The 20,347-nt window shown below is 43.5% G+C and overlaps 1 protein-coding gene and 1 long non-coding RNA gene across 3 annotated transcripts in view; one reads left to right on the top strand and one right to left on the bottom strand.

Moving 5' to 3' along the window:
• Positions 1-3,529: 3,529 nt before the first annotated feature.
• On the bottom strand, positions 3,530-6,812 carry LOC147453173 (uncharacterized). The gene is made up of 2 exons (XR_015188950.1): positions 4,522-6,812; positions 3,530-4,094 (listed from the first exon to the last, which is right to left on the bottom strand). It is a non-coding gene; the product is annotated as an uncharacterized LOC147453173 (long non-coding RNA).
• A 6,037-nt stretch (positions 6,813-12,849) lies between these two features.
• The window catches only part of LOC147453172 (uncharacterized), a 31,044-nt gene continuing 23,546 nt past the window's right edge, over positions 12,850-20,347 (top strand). The window contains exons 1-3 of one of the 2 annotated variants that reach the window (XM_086518649.1): positions 12,850-13,266; positions 13,772-14,057; positions 14,675-15,105. In XM_086518649.1, coding sequence (XP_086374775.1) covers positions 13,047-13,266; positions 13,772-14,057; positions 14,675-14,939 — 771 coding nt within the window. In that variant the 5' untranslated portion in view covers positions 12,850-13,046 and the 3' untranslated portion in view covers positions 14,940-15,105. Of the gene's footprint in view, positions 13,267-13,771; positions 14,058-14,674; positions 15,106-20,347 lie in introns of those variants that run through there. The other variant, XR_015188949.1, reaches the window with a different exon arrangement.

Genomic DNA, 20,347 nt, shown 5'->3' with positions numbered 1-20,347 from the left:
ATTTTAAAAATTTGCATGTAAGGTTCAAGGCTGCTGCTGGCCTCTGGAGCGCTAGGGTTAGGGCGGTGACTAACAGGGCCTAGCTATGGCCTGAGTAGAGCTAAGCTAGATCAGTTGGGCATAACCTCCTGGTTATGCCCTCGCGTATTAATCATGGCACTTCACCACCCCATTAATGAGCCCTCTGCCTCGAACTCATGGTACCCATCTTATCAACTGTCGCATCGTAGCCTAGTCCTCCCCAACGCTCCCGGCAAGAACACACTCATGCAGGAGGTCCTCTCTGCACTGCCCCACGACCTCGCCCAAAAACTCAAGGCAACCGGATATGGAAGCGCAGCAGCAGCTGTACACCGTACCAAAACAGCGCCAGAAATCGGTGGCGAAGCTCCTCGCGCAAGCTCAATCTCCCTGCCCGAAGACCTTCTCGGGTGCGAAAGCTCTGAAGATGCTCAAGGAGGCACGGCTCCAGGTAGAGGAAGTAAGCCCCATGTAACCCTACCTGCTTCTCAGATTCGAAAGAAGTTTGTTTATGTTTAAGCAAGCCGATATGGCGTTTGCAGTTCTGAGTCACGGGCAGTGGATCATCCGCTCCTCCCCGTTGAGCCTGTTTCGGTGGCATAGGGACTTTAATCCCGAGCGGTCTGCACTGGTTAACTATTCTGTATGGGTTGAGTTCCCAAACCTGCCCATGCATTATCATGCTCACTTGGCAGAAATAGGGGCTCCTCTGGGTAAAGTCGTAGGGGGCAAGCAGAAAACGAACTACGTGCCGTCATGGTACCCTCAGGTGCTTATCGAAATGGATATTTCTGTGGATCCACCTACCGCCATCAACATCTTTACAGATGATGGGGAACTCTATGAACAAGAGTTAACCTACAAATACCTAACTAATGCTTGTTTTCACTGTGGGGACAAAACCCACTTTGTCAGGAAGAACTGCCCGATTAAATTCTCGCCCACTGTCCCTCCGCCTCAGACAGGAACTAGTATCCCGGGAAAGGACCCGGATCAAGGTCAGTTCACTATAGTGACTCATGCGAGCAGCAAAGCCTCTAATATAAATCAGGAAAAGAACAAAGAGAAGCCCAAGGGTAAGGGCAGAATCGACAGTCGAATAGATTCTCTGTGCTAGCTCCCCTAACCGGCTTTAAGGAAAGTGACTTTCAAGAGTCCGAGGTGTCTGAATCTGAAGGTGAAGAATCGCTCCCCACTAATCTGGAGATGCAAGTTAACAAGATGGATGAGGATACACTCATTGATCTTAACCTAGCTTCCCCTCAACAGGAAACTGCCAACAAAGAAAACATCCCCCCAAAGCCCCTCCCGACCCCGATGGACATTCAAAAAGATAACAAGCCTGCTCATGAAGAAGCCTCTCAGAAACAGTCTTAAGTCGCCTGCAGGGAAAGCCAAGAAGGATAGAAAAACTCAAAGATGAAAGTGCTTTCTTGGAACATTAAGGGGCTCACAGACCCCTCCAAATCTAGAAAGATTAAGGCTTGGTTGTTGAGCAACCAGGCAGATGTGGTATCTCTGTAGGAAATCAAGGTAAATGGCCAAGACCTCTCCTTGAGGCTGCAGGAAATCTCCTCCTCTCTTCAATGGTTCTCCTCTACCCACCAACGAGGCTCTGGGGGCACCTCAGTAGGAATCCCCTCTTCGTGGCTGTCCCCCAACACGGTGATTGTGGCAGGGAATCACTGGGTGGCGGTCTCCATCTCCTCTCCTGTTGTCTGCTCTATCGTGCCAATGTATGCCGCAGGCTCTGTTGCCCAGTGCACTAAAATGTGGGAAGAACTTTCTCATATCACTGGGGATGTCATCATAGCTGGGGACTTTAACATGGTGGAATCCGCTAGAGATAGGTTATTGGGAAAAGGAATAGTCATCAATGGTAGTGAGAGAATGGCATGGGACCATCTTAAGGAACAGCTTGATCTCTGGGACTGTGGGGAAGAGGGAGTGTTCTCATGGCAGAACTACTCGAGGGGCAGCTTGGCTAGGAAGGCACGACTTGACAGGAGCTATATCTCCCTTCCCTTAGCTAACATGTTCAGTAGGGTTAAGAGCAGAGTTTATTTAACTCGTGCATTTTTCATCACTACCCAGTGGTCATGATTCTTGACCAGAAAGAGGGGAAAATCAGGAATCAGTGGTTCCATACGGACCCTTCTCTGTTCAAGATAACTTGGCACTCTTGATTTGTTGTAGAAGGACTAACTGTATAGAATATGTTTTTAGAAAAACACTTGATGTGAGCTTCACTACATAGAGATCAACAATACCTAGCAAGCCATTTATGCCATCTCTACTAAATGTCAACCGTGTAGTCGGGTTTGAGGATGGAAGGGGGTAGCCTTAGTCAATTCAACAAGGTATATACTGCCATCACACCATAGGTCTAGATACTTGAGACAAATGCTCCTCATATGATGTGTATTGGCTAGTGTGTTCCTCCTTTTGCGCTTGCATATTGGTTCATAACCAGAATCTAGATCAATATGTAAGTTGTGTTTGGCCCTATGTGAGTGAGTGGAAGTCACTTGAGAAGGTGTCATAAGGAGTATTAGGAGAAAGTAGTATGCGAGGGAAGATGATGGAGCTTGCAAAGCTAAATAGGGTCTGCAAACTTCAAAATGTTCAAGATGATGTCAAAAATGTGCTTCCTTCAATGGAGAAGCTATCGCCATGAATGCAGCACAAGCCATAGCCATGAATGAAGTATTTGGAAATCGAGGTGAAGGAATTCCGTCTTATCTGGGTAGAGAATAAAAGTTCTTATGAGTTTGATAGAAGGTCCCACCTTTGTTTCACCTTTTCTTACCTCTACTATGGCGTCTTCTAGCTCCAATACTGATTTTCTACAGAGAGAAAATGCTCAATAATTCATTTTCTTACATGGCGTAGGACAATCCCAAGAGAGAGAGAGAGAAATGAAATGTTATATTAACGTCTTCAAAAGGCCAGAATGACCTATGAGACCAAACTGATACAAAAGTGGTGAATTTGTTACAATGTCTGGGTACCTTAGTACTATAAGTATTAAGTGTGAAAAGTGTGAAAGTGTGAAAATAAATGTGAAAAACTAAATACAACGTATTAAATAAACTTCTTAGGAGCATTCTGGGTGTCTAGCTAGAATGCTTCTAATCCTTTGTTGTAGTCTCCTCCGGTGAAGTGTGCTTCTGCATCTCTGTCGTGGTCGTCTCGATTTCCTAAGCTCAATCGCCCTGTCAATGAGGGAGAGAGAGTACTACTGGAACATTGGATGGGCAAGCGTGGCTGCAATGGCGGCAATACTATTGATGTTGTTGAGGGCCTTCTATTATCGAAAGGCCTTCCAAGTACTCAGAGATTGCATGTCTGACTCTTTGCAAACTTGCAGAAGGAACAAGAGTGATGATATGCGACCCGCTCTCGTTTCTAGTCTTTTCACCTCTTATGTCTTTTTTATGTCCAAAAAAGAATTAAAATTTCACATTTCAAAATTTCAAATTATGCATGATCACATAAGTACGAGAAGGGCCCATAAAAGTTGAAGGTTAACATACATGCAAATATATATATATTTTTCCAGCAAAGCAGAGATAATTTTTTTCCAGCTTCAAATTCCTCTTTGATCATATCATACATGCTTTTTTATTTTTTCCAGCAAAGCAGAGATAATTAGAGAGGACAAGGTTACAATCGCTTCATGCAGAAGACTTGAGTAGCCAAAAAGATACAACACCCCTAGATACAAAAACCCCCAGATACAAAACCCGCATAGACACCAGTCAGCCCAGATACAAAGATTTAAGCATGAGCTCCCAAGGAGTTAATCATAGAGTAGCTTTTCCAGAAACTATCCAGCTTTAGTTACAGCTTCGAATTCTTCTTTAATCCTTTCCTTGTTGGCCGAGATCATGTTGTCCAGCTCCTTCCATTTCTATTGATAGGCAGGTCTCTATCTTCTTCCGGGAGTTCATTCTATTGATAGGCAGGTCTCTATCTTCTTCCGGGAGTGAGAGGTGGACTCCTTCAATGTCCTTTAGTATCTTGTTCCTCAGGTAGTAGATGTTGAGTTGGTTGATCTTCGGTTTGTGCACCTGAAAATTGATGTCAACAAAAAGAGAGCTCAGGCGGGGAGCTTGGTAAGCCTCAATAAACACATAATTGTTTCTTAGTTTCCAAATAAGCCACAGAAATTCGGCCCTAGCCCTGTTCCAGTAGGAGGTGAGGATGCCAATTGAGTCCTCAGCAATGTGAGGTCATTGTTAAGTAATGCATTTGTGTCATCAGAAAATTGAGAAAGGCATTGCTGTTTATTGCTATTGGGGGGCGGGATCCCCTTGATGCTACCTTCAGAGATCCTTCCTTTGATAAGACAATTGAGACCATCAGCACTGATAGCAAACAGAAGAGAGGCTAGGGGGCAAACTTGCCGAATGGATCTATTCAATTCAAAGAATTCAGATAGTGCCCCATTGAGAAGACACACGGGCCCTTGCATGTCCAAACAAGGTGGTCACAAACCTTATCAGTTCTTTGCCAGATCCCATCTTTTCCAGAGTGGGAAGGATGAAGGACCATTCGAGGCGGTCATAAGCTTTTTCGAAATCAATTTTTACAAATACATAGTCCATTCCACTGTCTTCAGCATGCTCAATGCCTTCCACAAAGCTATGACCGCTTCAATGATCCTCCGACATTTAATGAAACCTTTTTGTTCAGCACATATCCATTTCATCAAAATAGGGGTAATTCTGAGAGAGACCACTTTAGCAAAGATTTTATAACTAGTGTTGAGCATAGTAATGGGTCTCCAATTGGCAAGGTTATCCCTGGCACCTTTCTTGTGTAGTAGTTTGATGATTCCCGAGTTGATGGAGTACGGAAGGGATCTAAATCTGATTTGACTCCTCCCAGACTTTAAGGAGACAAGGGGCAAGACCCTCTTTGAATACTTGGAAGATTTCGGCTGGCAATCCATCCACCTTGGGGCTTTTATGAGGAGCTAGTGATTCAATGGCCATCTTAATTTCAGAGACTGAAAAAGGCTGGTCAGCACTCTTCAGGGACCACTTTAGACCTGTATTTCCAAATGACCTCCCTTGCATTTTGCACCTGAGGAGTCGACACTTCTTTCGGGTTGAAAAGTTTCTCAAAATGAGTTCCAAGTTCTCCTGCTCATTCTGAATGGGTCTGTCTGAGCAGACAAAAAGGGGACACGATTCCTTAGTATGTTTTTTCTTGAGAATTTGGAACATTTGTTTGGTAGGCCTGTCTATTTTACCCGCCCACCAGTCTCTGAAGAATATAGAAGCATGGTGGTTCACGACAGCTTCGTCCTGTCTGAGTTTAGCTCTGAGTTCTATGATGGAGTTCTGGGCATCGTCTGACTGTGGGCCGGATTCCAGCTCAGTCAAAGTGCTGTAGATCTGGTCTCTTCTCCTTCGACGAATCTGAGCCACTTCTCTGTGGAATTTGGATAGTTCTCTTTGGGTGACACAATAAAGGCACAAGACAAACAGTAGTCAAAGCTACAAAAGAAGATACATGTCTTGCAACAAAAGCCACTACGCTCAGACCTAGGATATGAAAACGGAAGCTAAAGAATGTGGAGTGCTTGAAGCCCGAGTCTAGAGGAGTAGCTGATGATTGGCATGAAGATCTGGATTGCAGCGGAGAAATTTGTGGTAGACTTTGATTGAATTGGCAAGCAATTTGGAGGAATTAGCAAGCTTGGCCGATTTGTGAGTCTGGATCAGGAGAGCCGATTGGAAGCATCTATCTATGTGTGTAGTAGCTGGAATAGCAGCAAGGGAAGGATCTCTGCCATGACAAAACATCATTGCCTACATGTATGAATCGTGGGCAGCCAATTGGGGCATCAGCCCAGTCGAACCAGCCCATAAGCAAATCGGGGGCAGTCAGGTGGAGTAAGAAGACTCGGGCAGCAGTAGGAAATCAATGAGGAAGCCAAAAATTGCAGATTCAAATATGTGTGTGTGTTGCGCGTGCGCGCGCGCGCACACACACACACACACACGGAGCGGTCGAAGGCAATCAATAGCAATACCTACATACAGACCCAATTCATGGCAAAGCTAAGAAGCACTTTGAATGGGGATCCGTTTGCTTGTTGATGTACCCAGAAAAGAAAGGATGCCTCACACTCGCCTAAGTGCCAAGCGACCGACCCAGGCGAGTGACTAGCTGAAGGGCAAGTGAGCTTGGGATCCCACAACCTACGACCGCCCCTCGGCATGTCGGAGGCATGCTTTTCTTGGCGTCGCCCGCTTCTCGGCCTCGACAACATTGATTTCAACACCGATCACTTCTCGACACTCCAGTGATTCCCACGGATGGGCGTTCTTGTGGACAGCCACGACAGCGACATACTCGGGTGAGGTACCTCATTTAGGGAAGTGACACCTGGCATCGACTTTGGTGCCGACGATTCACAGATTCCTTCCTGACACATTTGAGACACTCACCCACATTCCTGGATCTCACAGACTCATCCCCACATTCCTGATTCGCACACCTACCACCGACTTCCTCCATTATGCTCCAATGGGAGTGTACGTTAGAGAGAGAGAGCCAGCCTCTCTCGCGGTCTCTTGAGAGATGCATTTCTCGAGCATTCTGCTTGGAGATGGAGTTGTCAGCATCGACATTACAGGTGTACGCGTTGGAGACCCGATCGACGGACATTTTTTGGCTGAGGCGTAAGTTTCGGCTATGACCATACAGGTGGTGTTTTCACAGTTCGATAGATCACTTGTGCGCAGATTGTGCGTACAAGTCACATTTTATGTTGTTAGCTCTCTTGAGAGCGTGATCCCAGCAAGTATTTTATTTTTTGGCAAGATCTATGTACTTTATGTTGCGCACACTGCCTATGCACGACATTTGTGGAGCCACATCTGACTTATTTTGGCAGTTTCTCGGTCGTTTTTGAGACTCGATCTAGAAGATCCCTTTCTAAGACTATGGCTAGTGTCTTAAGTCTACGCAACCGATTGGAGGGACCAATGTGATGTTTTCTTTGAGTTGGGGTGTGCTCATATTTATGAGACACCTTCGGTGATACAGGTGGTTGGAGTATCCCTATCGTATCCTCGCCATAGGCTATGTATGTTTTGGGATTTCTATGCGTGATGTCGTGTATGGTAGTCTTTTGGTAGTGAGACACTGTACAATTTTGATGCCCAATTAGTGCAGTTGGCACTCTTTTGCGTGTTTTGAGTTTAGTTTTGACTCCTCATACAAAGGAAACTTTGTCGGATTTTTCCCGTGAGTCGTGACACTCATTGTTGTGACTTTTGAGCCCTATTATGGTTGAGATTTTGCTCCTGATACAAAGAAGACTCTACCCAAATTTCTGTAGCTTCTTGCCATAGATTAGAACCTTTAAACCCTCTTGTCAGTGATGGCTTATTCTTCCAAAAAGAGGAGTAGTTCATTCGCAAATTTGATGATAACAACTTCACCATGTGGCAAGAGTGCATGAAGGATGTTTTGATCTACAAAGGTCTCTTAGAACCATTGAAAGAGCGTGCAAAGGGTGATGGCTACATACAGACTTTGTGGGAGCTTTTGGATGCAAAAGTGATGGCTACGATACGTTTACACCTAGCCGAGTCAATGTTCTTCACTATCATAGGGAAGACGATAGCCAAGGATCTATGGGATAGCTTATGTTCAGCTTAGGAGAGTAAAAGTGCATCCAACAAAGTTTTTCTCATGAAGAAGCTCAACATGAAAGAAGGTAGCACAGTTTCTCGTCAATTGAATGAGTTCAACTCCTTGTTCAGTCAATTGACATCTCAAGGCTTTAGTGAATTTGACAAACTGAAGTCTATATTCCTGTTATGCTCTCTACCTAGCTCATGGGACATTGCACAACCATTAGCAATTTAGCTTGGAGTGGCAGGTTAGTGTTCAATGATGTCACCAATGCATTTTTTACTGAAGAAATTCGGCGTAAATCTCTTGATGGTGCTAGTGATGGAGATGCATATATGGTTGACAGTTCAACGAAGCAAAGAGGCCGTGACAGGTACAAGAACAAAAGCAAAAGTAGAGAGCTACATCCTCGCAATCTGAGTAGAAATAGAAACTCTAGTAGAGAGTGTAGTGCCTGATATGTCGAGAGCTACCATTGCCATAAAAAGGGCCATTACAAAAAGTATTGTCGCCATTTTCAAAGAGAGCAAAAAACCATGCAAAAAGACAAGTTTGACAAAGGCAAGAGTACTGCAAAGATTGAGTAGATCAACGTGGTTGAGTCTCACATGCCTCCCACTGTAGTAGATGTTGCTCCTCCTCTAGTGATGCATGTTATGCTAGCAGTGATTGGCACAAAGGTGACACCAGATCCCTCAGATGTTATCATTTTTATCGTGGATCTCACTCTAGATGCTTTGGTTGCCCAAGATGAGGGTTATGCGCAGGATCCAATTCTAGATTATGGCGCGAGCTTTCGTGCCACACTGCATAGAGATTGGTTTTCCTCTTATGCGTCCATGCAAGGTATAGTCAAGCTCGGTGATTCCTAAGAGCTTGAGGTCATTGGTATAGATGATGTGAAGCTTCAGATGCATAACAATACTACTTTTGTGTTGTAGAATGTCTGACATGTGCCTAAGCTTACAAAGAGCTTACTTTCTATAGGACAGCTGGATCAACTTGGTTACACTACAGTGTTTGGTAATGGTTCTTGGCTAATCCGTAAGAACAACCTTGTCATTATGAAAGATCAGAAAAATGGATCCTTGTACTCTATGTTTGTATCCAGTGTCGACGAACACTCTATCTATGTTACCGAGCTACCGTCTACCGAATTGTGGCATAGCCGGCTAGGGCATATTAGTACATGAAAACACTTCAGAGTTTTGGCTACTTACCTGTGTTAGATTACATAGATTTTTCATTGTGTGAGCATTGCATATACGACAAACAAACTAGGTTGACATCTTTGCCATTGAACAAGAAACTAAGTAAACACTTAGACTTAGTGCACAGTGATTTGCGTGGTCCAATGCCACATAAGACTCAGGGGGGGTAAACTACTTCTTAACATTCATAGATGATTTACCAGAAGGTGTGGGCATATCTCCTTAAGCATAAGGATGAAGTCTTTTCTACGTTCCAAAATTCCTCGCCATGGTTGAGAACCAATCAAGGAGAAAGCTCAAACTTTTTTGCACGGACAATTGTGGAGAATATGTCTCCACAGAGTTCAAGGATTTTTGCAATCAAAGAGGCATTTTAAGGTAGTTCACTACTCCATACACACCTACTCAGAATGGGATAGTTGAGAGAATGATTCGCACCATTCAAGAGCGAGTTATCTCTATGATTTCTACGGTGAAGCTTACTCCAGACTTCTAGGGGGGAAGCTGTCTTGATAGCAATGCACATTATAAACATGCTACCTATCTCTCTTTTGAATTTCAAGATTCTAAAGGAGTTATGGACTGGGAAAACGCCAAGCTATGAGCATTTACATGTGTTTGGATGTGAGACATATGCACATGTGCCCAAAGAACTTCATCGAAAGTTAGATCCCAAGTCACACAAATTAATCTTTATTGGCTATGGTGCAGATGGAGAGATGGGCAATCGTCTCTGGCACCCAGAATCCCGTAAAGTCATTTGTAGCTTACATGTCATTTTCAATGAGTCAAAGGTGCAGAAGCAGCCCATTAAAGAAATTGAGTACAAATGCGTTCTATTTGAGAATGTAGCCTCTAAACCACCTCAGTCTACTAGTGATGCACCTAGTTCTCAAGTGCAAGATACAACTATTGCTCCAGAGAGAGCAGAGTCCACCAGCAGCCAGACAAGCACCAAGACACTCTAGAGGAGTATCACGTGCGTCCGAGTAGTTTGAGTCGGGTCTACACCACATATTGGTAACTCACTTTGGAGAGCCAACCTAATACAAGGAAGCTATACAAATGGGTGATAGCGTTAGGTGAGAGTAGGCTATGCAATCAGAGTACAACTTGATTGTGGCTAATGAGACATGGGAACTGGTTGAACTACCACAAAGCAAACATGCTTTACCTTGCAAGTGGATATACAAAAAGAAGTATACATCAAAAGATTCCGAACATAAGTACAAGGCTCGTCTAGTTGTCAATGGTTTTAAGCAAAAAAAGGGTGTAGATTTTGACGTGATTTTCTCTCCAGTAGTCGAGATGATTACACTTCGCACCGTGCTTGGCTTGGTTGTTATCGAGGACATGGAACTTGTCCAAATGGATGTGAAGACAACATTTCTTCACGGGGATCTTAAGGAAGATGTCTACATGAAACAACGAGAGGGTTTCGTATGTGAAAGACAACAAGGGCATAATTGGTATGTAGACTTAAAAAAGGCACTCTATGGCCTCAAGCAAGGTATGTAGACTTAAAAAGGCACTCTATGGCCTCAAGCAAGGTTCAAGGCAGTGGTACCAAAATTTTGACAAGTTCATGTAGCCTTAGGGTTATACAAGGAGCCAAGAGGATCATTGCTTATACACAAGAAAGTTGAATGATGATTCTTTAATCATCTTGATCTTGTATGTAGATGATATGCTTATCGCAAGGAAGTCAATTGAAGAGATCAATCACTTGAAAAAGATGCTAAGCACTCAGTTTTTCATGAAATACTTGGGAGGTGAAAATCACTTTCTTGGTATGCACATCAAGAGAGACATGTGTTAACCCATGATGGACGTTTCCTTTATTTACTTTGTTTGAGTCATGGACCGGACTTGTCAGTACCGTTTGATGCTTTAGTGCACATGGATTACGTTTATGAGGTGTATCTTAACTTTACCATTTTTAGGGTTAGGATTAGGGTTGGCCGCCCATGTGTGAATAGGATTAGGGTTGGCCATTGTAACCTAAAAACCCTCATTCTCTCAAGTGCTAATACAAGGTGCTCTTGCTCCTCCTTTCCTTCTCTACTTGTGTTCGTGCATTCGTGTGTGCGAGTGTGCGTGTGTGAGAGAGTGAGTGTGTATGCAGTCGAGCTCTTGCAATGGCATGAGCGACGGTGGCGAGGCAGTTGAGCGGTGGTGACGCCAGCTTCTTCTTCATGCGGACATGGGAATCCCTCATCCGTGGTAGCACAGGAAGGTGAATGACACATCTGTCTTTCTGTGTGAGTTTGTCTATCCGATTGTGTGCTTGGAGCCTCCGTGGCTCGCTCATGGCGCAATAGCAAGTCCCTTGCAACGACACGTACGGCAGAGCGTACATTTTTGGCATTGTTGTCGGGGATTTTTTGTGCATCAAGCTCCATGGACGACTTGTACGACTGCATGTGAGGTTTTTTGTTTTTTCTGTGTGCGGTTGGCGGCCGAGCGAGGCCTGTGTGTGCGTGCAAATCTGTGTTTTTTTTCTTGTTTGGCTGTATGTACCTGTGGTTTTTGTGTTTCTGCGTTTTTCTTCCCGTTTTTGTGTTTTCTTCCCGTTTCTGCGTTTTGTACGTATTCTATGTTTTTCTGTGTTTTCTGTGCTTTCCTACGTTTAATTTGCACCTGTTTTGACCGCGTTTAGACCAGGTTAAGGTTAGGTTCATTTTCGATGTTCAAAAAAAAAAGAAAATGCATTTGAAACAAAATCGGGAGGGCAATTGGAAAACTAAAATAAAATAAATTTTTGTTTGCCCAAAAAGATATATACGGGATCATTCCTTGAGCTTGAGCTTGAGCTTAGTCTTTTCTGATATAGGTGTAGGAGCACTCCCATATATATAGGCTAGTCCCTGAAGGGGGGGAATGGGGTGTATGGGACAAAGAGGAGGCCTCCTCCTCCAAGTGTCACCCCTGAAACTGACCCTTTCTCCCACCTTCCTTGGTAGAATTTGACCATTTTGGGGGCCATAGGTACCTCCATTGGTCAAACGATGTGCTATAAAGTGAGACAAGACCTCCCAAACGACACGCTCATTTTGAGCTATCACATGCCCTAGTCCGATGAGCGAGCCTTAAAAAATTGAAAAACTTATAAAAGCAACAACACAAAACCAAAACACCCAAAAAACCGGAAGAAACACATCCGAGGGTGCTTGCCAACACCTCTAGGGCATTGAACCCTTATGCACTTACGCTTTGGGCGAGTGCTAGAGCTTGACCAATTAGAGAGTGCTTATGTTTATACAAGTTCACACTACCCGACTACGTTAGGTTTAGAACCTCCCGTCGGGACCCAAGGTAGTGTACTTCAAGACATACGCCTAGTGGCAAGTGATTGTTCATCTGATTACCACATGAGAGAGTGGTACCCTACACAAAACATGTCAGGGGGATCTCTAGGTTCTCCCTCCTCATGAAAATTAGACAAAGAGGTAAGAGATATAAGAGGAGACACCAATGCGAGGCTAACCTTGGTATTACTCAAGCATTTTTCGTGGATACTAATGAGGATACTTTGGATTCTAATTCGCCTCTCCGATACCCAATTGAATTGAATGGTCCATATGGGAAGGTCTTGTACAATGCATTATTGGGCACAGGCTCTAGACATAATCTATTATCATATGGCGTCTGGTGTCAATTGGGGAAGCCGACCTTATCTGCAAGCACCATTCATATAAAGGGTATCAATAAAAAGACGACCAAGGTGTTGGCAATCTTGAACAACCCTGTTGCCTATGATAATGGAATTCTGGTGCAAGACTTTTTGGTCATGCCCACTGGATCTATGGAAGGCACTATCAATTTAGGTAGAATGTGGATGTGAGCAACCAAGTGCACCATTGATTACCTTGATATACTAAGAGTCTCACAAAAAATCACGCAAGGGCAGCTATGCCACTTGTTGTGCTACTATTGGAAAGACAGAGGGAACACTAGCGTGAAAAGCAAAAAGAAAAAGAAAAACCAAAGACGGAAGAAAAGCAGGTAGGGAGAGTACGCACTGCCATATATAAGAGAGGATCAGACCGAGGATATGGCAGTATAAAGATTGTGTTTGGGCCCTATCTCATATCTGAAATCTCTTGCATGTAGAGAGAGAGAGAGAGAGAGAGAGAGAGAGAGAGCACCCAAGCTATGGCGAGCAGGGCCTTGGAAGCGAGTGTTGAACTTCTTTGCGGCAGCGACCTCCACTCCTCTTCAACTTCCACCAGCAATTCTCAATCCTTGCTCTCCTTGTCCCCTACCTTTCATTTCTTGAAACGAGCCATTGTGTTCTCAAGCACCCAGCACCAATCGAGTTGGACAACTGCGTTGCCGCTCGTTTGTCGATCCAGCTATGGCGGTGCCCCAAATGGTAAGTCCTTCTCATTTCCTACGATCAATCACCGACTGCCTAAGCTGTTTGACAGAGCAGTCTGAAAAACGTTTGCATCTAGCGTTGTGCACTACACAGACTATGTCTGTGGATACATTAATGCATTCTATTTTGATATGTTTGCTTGCTGATTCCTAAACGGGGAAAGTTTCTGGGAGAACAGATCTTAGAAGGCGCTCTCCTCGTGTTGTGTATCACCTGAATATGTAAGAAAATGGCCATACCCATTGTGAATCTCATTTTGTAGTTTTACTTGATGCATTTGGTTGCTAGTGGGAGTGGAATTCGTTTTGATAAGTTCATCAGAGTGGCTGTTGTAACTGGGGTGTATTTGTATGTCTATGGCCCGTGTCAAACGTGACCGGCGGTCAAGTCTGAGCTATCGTAGGTTGCCCGCCCCGCCCGCGACGAAGCTGAGCATGGACACCGTGTCTACCGGGGTAGTTTGTCACACAGAGCGGCATCACAGAAATTTTTTTTGCAGCTTTTGCAGGCTTCCCCCTTTTGTTGATTTGTTGTTGGGAGAGCATGGGCGAGGTTACCCCCCGGGATGAGCTTGAGGGTGCTATGGCCATTGCGTGGCATTCCAGCCCAGCCATCAAATTGTGTCTGCCGACTGTGTGTGACAAGGTGCAGGGAAGGCGTAGCTTCCTCTTTGATGCATGTAAACAAGCCCATGTCCCGCAGATCTTATTTGTACCATTGGCTACCATGCGCTACCATGCAACATGTGTGGATAGGCAGGCTGTTGGTGTCTTGCAATGGTACAGGTTTCTGTACAAGGCAACAACATAGTGCACCGGCACGAGGCAGTCAACACGTGAGACACTCGCAACAACCCTCTCTTTGGTGCTCCGCAGTGTGTTGTTATGTGAAGGTTTAAGCTTGAGAGAATTGACAAGAGAAATATGTAAAGGTTCAAGCTTGAGAGAATCGACAGGAGGAAATGAATGGCCATGCAATTTCAGCAGCACTCTTTAATTCATGCATGAACATCTGCAAATGTTTTCGTTGATCGAGCATGAGTCACTCCAGCTCCCCAAGGGCCGAGTTGAAGCTTTCATGGTCTAGTTCTCGCGTGAGTCACTCCAGCTCCCGAAGGATCAAGTTCAAACTTTCAGGGTCGAGTTCTCCCTAATCTGCACTCTTGTTCAGCATAGAGCTTTCTAACATGCTACTTCCTTCTTCCCATAGCTATGGTGGCAAGGTGATTGTGAAAACCCAAAACAAGAGCTACAATCTACATAGCTTTTGCTTCTGTTATACATGAATTGCATGGATCATTTGTCTATGAAAGAAGCTATTATATATTGGAGGAGTAGTAGAAGCGTAGCTTACAATTTATACAGAGGAACAATATTATTCCTTGCCTGAGGCATTTTTTCAGAGCTGGGGATGCTTTGATGAGATTAATGTCCCAACACGCCTTCTCACTTCCAAAATTACTTGCAAGAGGGTCCGCAGGAGAAGCATGTTGTGCCGAGTTTTCCATGGGAAAGTCGAGTGAGGGTGCCATCAAGCTGACAACACATGGAGGTGCTCAGAGGTCAACAAAAGTGGCAGCAACACTAGCCACCTTGGTTGTTTTCACTTCCAAGAGTGGAAAGTGGTGCATTTGTCTACGGTATAAAAGGCTTTTGAGATTTTTGTAGCCTAATTTGAGAAAATAGTCGAGCATTAGGCTTTGCAAGCGACAAGAGAAAGCAGGAGTCATATCCTAGCATATTTCCTCCCAAAAAGGAGTATCCTAAAAGTTCATATAAGGACGATGTTGCAAGAATTTTACTTACATAATATACCACTTTGTTTTGCCTGCTATATCACTTGAAACTTTGGATAGCTAGAATCTTATGACAAAGAGAGGTACTTTCGATCGAGCCTGCTGTCTACTTCATTGGAGCCAAGCTTGAGGACACAAAATTCTATGTCAACTTAAAGGTAAGGACTCTTTCGTGTGCAACTATAGTATTTATAACAAAAAGGTCCCTCCAACACTGGAGGAGAAGCATAATGTGGCCCTCTAACACTGGAGGAGAAAACAGATATACCGGGGAAGGGCACGTTCCCTACGGTTTATGGAACTTGGGTGAGGATGGTGCCACCTCCCCGCCATATGCAAGTATGGTTTTTTCTTTTTTTCTGGGCACAAGCATCCTGTGCACATAATGCATCTCTATGCATATGTAAATTATATAATATGTGACTACTTTTGCTCAAAGCAATAACTAACTACTAAATTTAATTGTGTGGCGAGATCATTGAGATTTTTAAGAAACTTCAAGAAGAGACGGTAAAAAACCTTGAACAATATGCTATTCAAGGTACATACTAATACTGTGCCTTTTGGATTTGTTGTTAGATCTCAAAACTCATTTGAAAATATAAAAGTTTGTTTTCCAAAACCTTATGTGACGGTATGACATGAAAGAAAATTACAAAAATACTCCACTCAAGGAGCCTCAAGAAAAGAGAAAAAAAGCACGCAAGAAGAGTTATGCCATGTGTCATAAGTCTATTGGATAATCTAAACAACACAACCTAGAGTAAACAATGTTACAAGGCGTAGTTCTCCTAGACCAAAGTAAACAATATTACAAGGTGTAGTTCTCCTAGACCAATGTCATTTGGTGCACGTGTTGTGCTATTGAACCGAATAGCTATTTGAAGAAATCAATCGCCAAAGCTCACTATCACTTACATTAAATAATGTTGTGAATTAACTCGATCCAAAGCAAAGGCGTGCGACTTGCAAGAGGAGGAGCAACACCATGCACTTTTTTGTAGCATAACAGTAGGCCTTTGAGCCTTCCTTCCTTGGGAGAGAACTACAGGGCATGCGCAGAAAAGCCCTTGCTCATACATAGAGGGCATCTCAATAGAGAGCGGGCTTCTGACTGACACATAGACATCAAGGGCAAGTGAAGTAGATCGCAAGCGAGACGAGAGAGAGAGAGAGAGAGAGAGAGAGAGAGAGAGAGAGAGAGCCTAGAATCCTTAAGAGCGAGAGAGAGCTGGCATTCCATCTGTCAGGCAAGGGGAGAGACGTGTGGCAAGCAAGGGGAGAGACGTGTGGCAGAGGGTGGATTTTTACTAAGAGACACAAAACAAGGAAATTGGTCTAATTTTCCGAGGTATTTGTGGTTTATTTGCTCTTTTGATGGAATAAACCACAAACGTTGTCACATTGTCCATCTTTTGGATTTGTTCCTTAGATCAAATACTCCCACTAGAAAGGCCTTAGGAAACCAATCAAGGCACACTAGTTGGGAGACTAGGAGTGTCACAACACAAAAGCCAACTATGAGCCTTACCGCTCCAGAGATGAAGCCTGAGCCACAAGTTATTACTCAAGAAATTGACACTCCACAGCCACATGAGGTTCAAAAGAATTCTATTGATCTTGATCTCTCTAAGGATTCAACCTCCACGATTGACACAATCAGTGTAGCCCCAACAAGGGTTGAACCTACGGTGCAAAAAATAAAGTATGTGTGGGTTCCCAAGGCTTCATTACCTAATTCTTCCACTTCTCCATCTTGTTCAAGGAGGAAGCCTCGTAAAAAGTGCAACTACAAACGCAATCTTCAGATTACCTTATGTTGGGTACCTAAAGTTTAGCTTGAAGCCCAACGCTACTATGAGGGAAATTCTTAAATTTGGGTGCCTAAACAGCGGTTGACTCATTCACCATCACCTGCGAGAGATTGGTTATCCACTCCTACATTGCCAATTCCTGTGGATGACCTGGGTAAAGGGAAGCTTGTAGATCAGGATACACTGGACCTAGAGTTCATGTCAATGCCCGCACGATATCCCTCATATCCATTGAGCTCAAAAAGAGGGGAGTCATCTAAAGCTTCTAGTTCTTCATTAAGTTTATCCAATGCTGTTGAAGCTTCTACACCATCACCCCCTATCACTGTACATTATTCAAAAAATATCAAACACCCTACATCACTCATTGTAAACTACCCACCATCTGATTCAATATTTCATGTTCGTTCTTGGGGAAGTACCTTACCACCTTGTAGCTTGATATTGCAACTAGGGTCATACAAAGCTATTTGCCAAAATCACCTCCCGTTATCGATTGGACCAATTGGTTTCAACGGGTGAAGACTTCATTTTAAAAGGTATGATCTACCCAAGGAAGGGGGGAGTCGTTCCTCGCATGTTCATTCAATTGCTTCCCCCTTAACATTTTTCCCTGACCTCGTAACTTCCAAAATTTAGGGATCGTGTCTGTATATTCTTATACCCATACATATTAAAAATAAAACAAAAAAAAGTAAAGGAGCATGACTAATATAGCATGAGAGATCATAGTCCCTAGTCTGAGTTTTCATTGTCTTCTATGACCAACTAATGTTACATGTGTGCTTGAAGATATGTTATTGGTGTCTAATGTTTTGATGTGTCTTCTCTTTTGTCTCCTAATGTGTCTCTTGGAGGTTGGTAGTGCTTTGTTGTGACTCTTTATGCAGTGATTGGTGAGTATGGGAGTGACTTTCGATTGCACCTATGGGTGAGCAATACATCGGATCATCATGTGTACTTTCTTCCTATTCTCTTGGCTCTCCACATTTCCGTTGTTGTTGCATTGTCTCATTGTAGTATGCTAGCAATGCATTTCATTATGGTGTTGTTACTTGTTGCCAATCTAGATGCTTACATATTTTAGACATATGATACCTTCTATGCTTCACCACCTCGAGTTAGTTTTATTAGTGTCTTGTAGTGTTTTAGCATGTAGGGGGGAAAGTCATTGAGTACCCCAATGCAAGCATACTCAAAACTTGGCAAGGAAGATTCTCTTAAGACGGATGTTGAGAAAGAGAGAATGGAGAAAGTGCCATATTCTTCTACAATTGGTAGTTTGATGTACCCTATGATAGCCACGAGATCAGACATTGCACATGCATTAGGAGTGGTTAGTAGGTACATGTCAAACCCTGGCAAGAAGCACTAGGAAGTAGTGAAGAAGACCCTCAAATACCTGAAGGGTACAACTATCAAGTATCTACGCTTCGGGAATAGTGATGCATCCATTGTGGGTTACACGGATGTGGATTATGTGGGTTGTGTGGATACTAGAAGATCCACGTTTGGCTATGTGTTCATGTTTGCTGGAGCGGCTATCTCTTGGAGAATGTGTGTCCAAGATTGCACGTCTTCATCTACCTCTGAGGCAGAGTATGTTGTTGTATCTGACGCTAGCAAGGAAGCTATATGGTTAGCTCATCTAGTGGGAGATTTGGGCATTCACGAGGTTCCGGTACTGCATTGTGATAGTCAGAGTGTCATTGCCTTGGCAAAGAATCCGGTGTTTCACTCAAAGTTGAAACACATAGAGGTTAGATACCATGTCATATGAGATGTATTGGTTGGCTGGTCACAAGGAAAGGTGCTTGAAAAAGAGGGTGGTGGTGCAGGCTTTTGATCAGAGGTGCGAGGGATCAAAGAATCAATTTCAATATTGAGGTTGGTATTTTGCCAAGCCGGCCTTGTTGATCAACAAAATAGGGAAAAGGGGGCTGTACGTGATCAAATCCATAACTATGCAACTCGTTTGCTTCCTTGCTTGCCAACCGATATCATAATGGACATTTTCTATAAATGAATTGTAATGGACATTCTCAACATATGACTTGAGATGATCGGGATGTGCTTGCAGTGTTATTGTAGATACCACGTTTGAAAAAATTGCAATGTTATTGTAGATACCAACATTGTTGCACGTTGGAAATATTGAGTGTTTTGCCATATCTTCGGTACAAAAGAACTTGCAATGTTATTGCAAATACTAGTGTTGTTGCAGGTTATAGATACCGGGTGTTGTCTGCTATTGTAGGTACATATTCCTCTTGTGAAAGCTTTTTGTGTTGTCGTTCCTCTTTTGCACAATTGGAGATACTCCTTGTGTATTGATTATAGATTGGTTGTTTAATTTTTTTTGTGATGATGGCAATTGCTTTGTTTCTTGCGCTGATTTGGTTGTTTTAACTTTTTTGCCCAAACACAAAGGAGGATTGAGCATTTTGGATGTTGAGAAGTTTGCTAAGAAGCTACTAGCCAAATGGAGATACAACTTCAAGGGTTTTCATTGTTCAAAAGACTAGATGATTGCAGATTTTGATCAATTAGTGATTCCAAAGCTCAATGAAATAATTCAAGGGTTTGCAAAAGAGTTTGCTAACAATTGGAATGACTTTGCAAAAGCAATTATAAAAAATGGCTCGGTTTATCAAGGACTAGAATCAAATTTATTTAATAAAATTTAATAGCGAGCGAAACTTGCAAAGGGAGGGAGTGAGAGAGAGAAGAGCGGAAATGTTTTTTTTTTTTTTTTTTTTGGGGGGGGGGGGGGGGGGGGGGGGGACACCATGTTTACACCAAATGCGTTTCGCTAGATTAGCTCATCAGTGGTGCAAACAAATGGAGGAAGGAGGGGATATAAATAGGGAGGTATGGTTCAAAAATATGTATATAGGCATGGTTCAGTGAAATCTAGTTGAAATTGGATATTGAGGGTTTCTAGCTTGGCGCTTAAGAGTGCTTGTGCATGAGATTCTTCTAACGTAATACGCGGAGGCTTCATGCAAAGACTATGATGGGGCTCTTTGGGTGGTGAAACAGCTAAACAACAAAACTACTTGAATCATTGCCAAACAACTAAAATGTTCTTGTATTTGCCATTTTAAGGCCCCAAGGACCCTCAACAAGAGAGGCCACAAGGACGTGCAAAATGGCCAAACAGAGACCCTTGTTTGGCCATTTCACGCGCTTTTGTGACCCCTCTTGTTGAGGGTCCCTGGGACCTTAAAATGGCAAACAAGGCCTTTTTTTAATGCATGGTCATGAGATAGAGGTGTAGTGTTTGATGTACTCAAAGCAAGACCCCTTCCCCCCCCCCTCCCTCCCATTTTTCTTTGTGTTCAAAGGCGGGTCAAAGGCCTCACAGATCCAATGCACTTAACATTAAGCACTATAAATCGACCAAACAAGGAGCCAGTTTTTGCTTCCTCGTCCACCCCCTGCTCTTGGGAATGTTTTGGTAAAG

Source organism: Adiantum capillus-veneris, chromosome 8 (assembly GCF_014529385.1).
Source record: "Adiantum capillus-veneris isolate H3 chromosome 8, ASM1452938v2, whole genome shotgun sequence".
Classification (NCBI taxonomy): domain Eukaryota; kingdom Viridiplantae; phylum Streptophyta; class Polypodiopsida; order Polypodiales; family Pteridaceae; genus Adiantum; species Adiantum capillus-veneris.
This window is presented reverse-complemented; position numbering and strand designations above follow the sequence as displayed.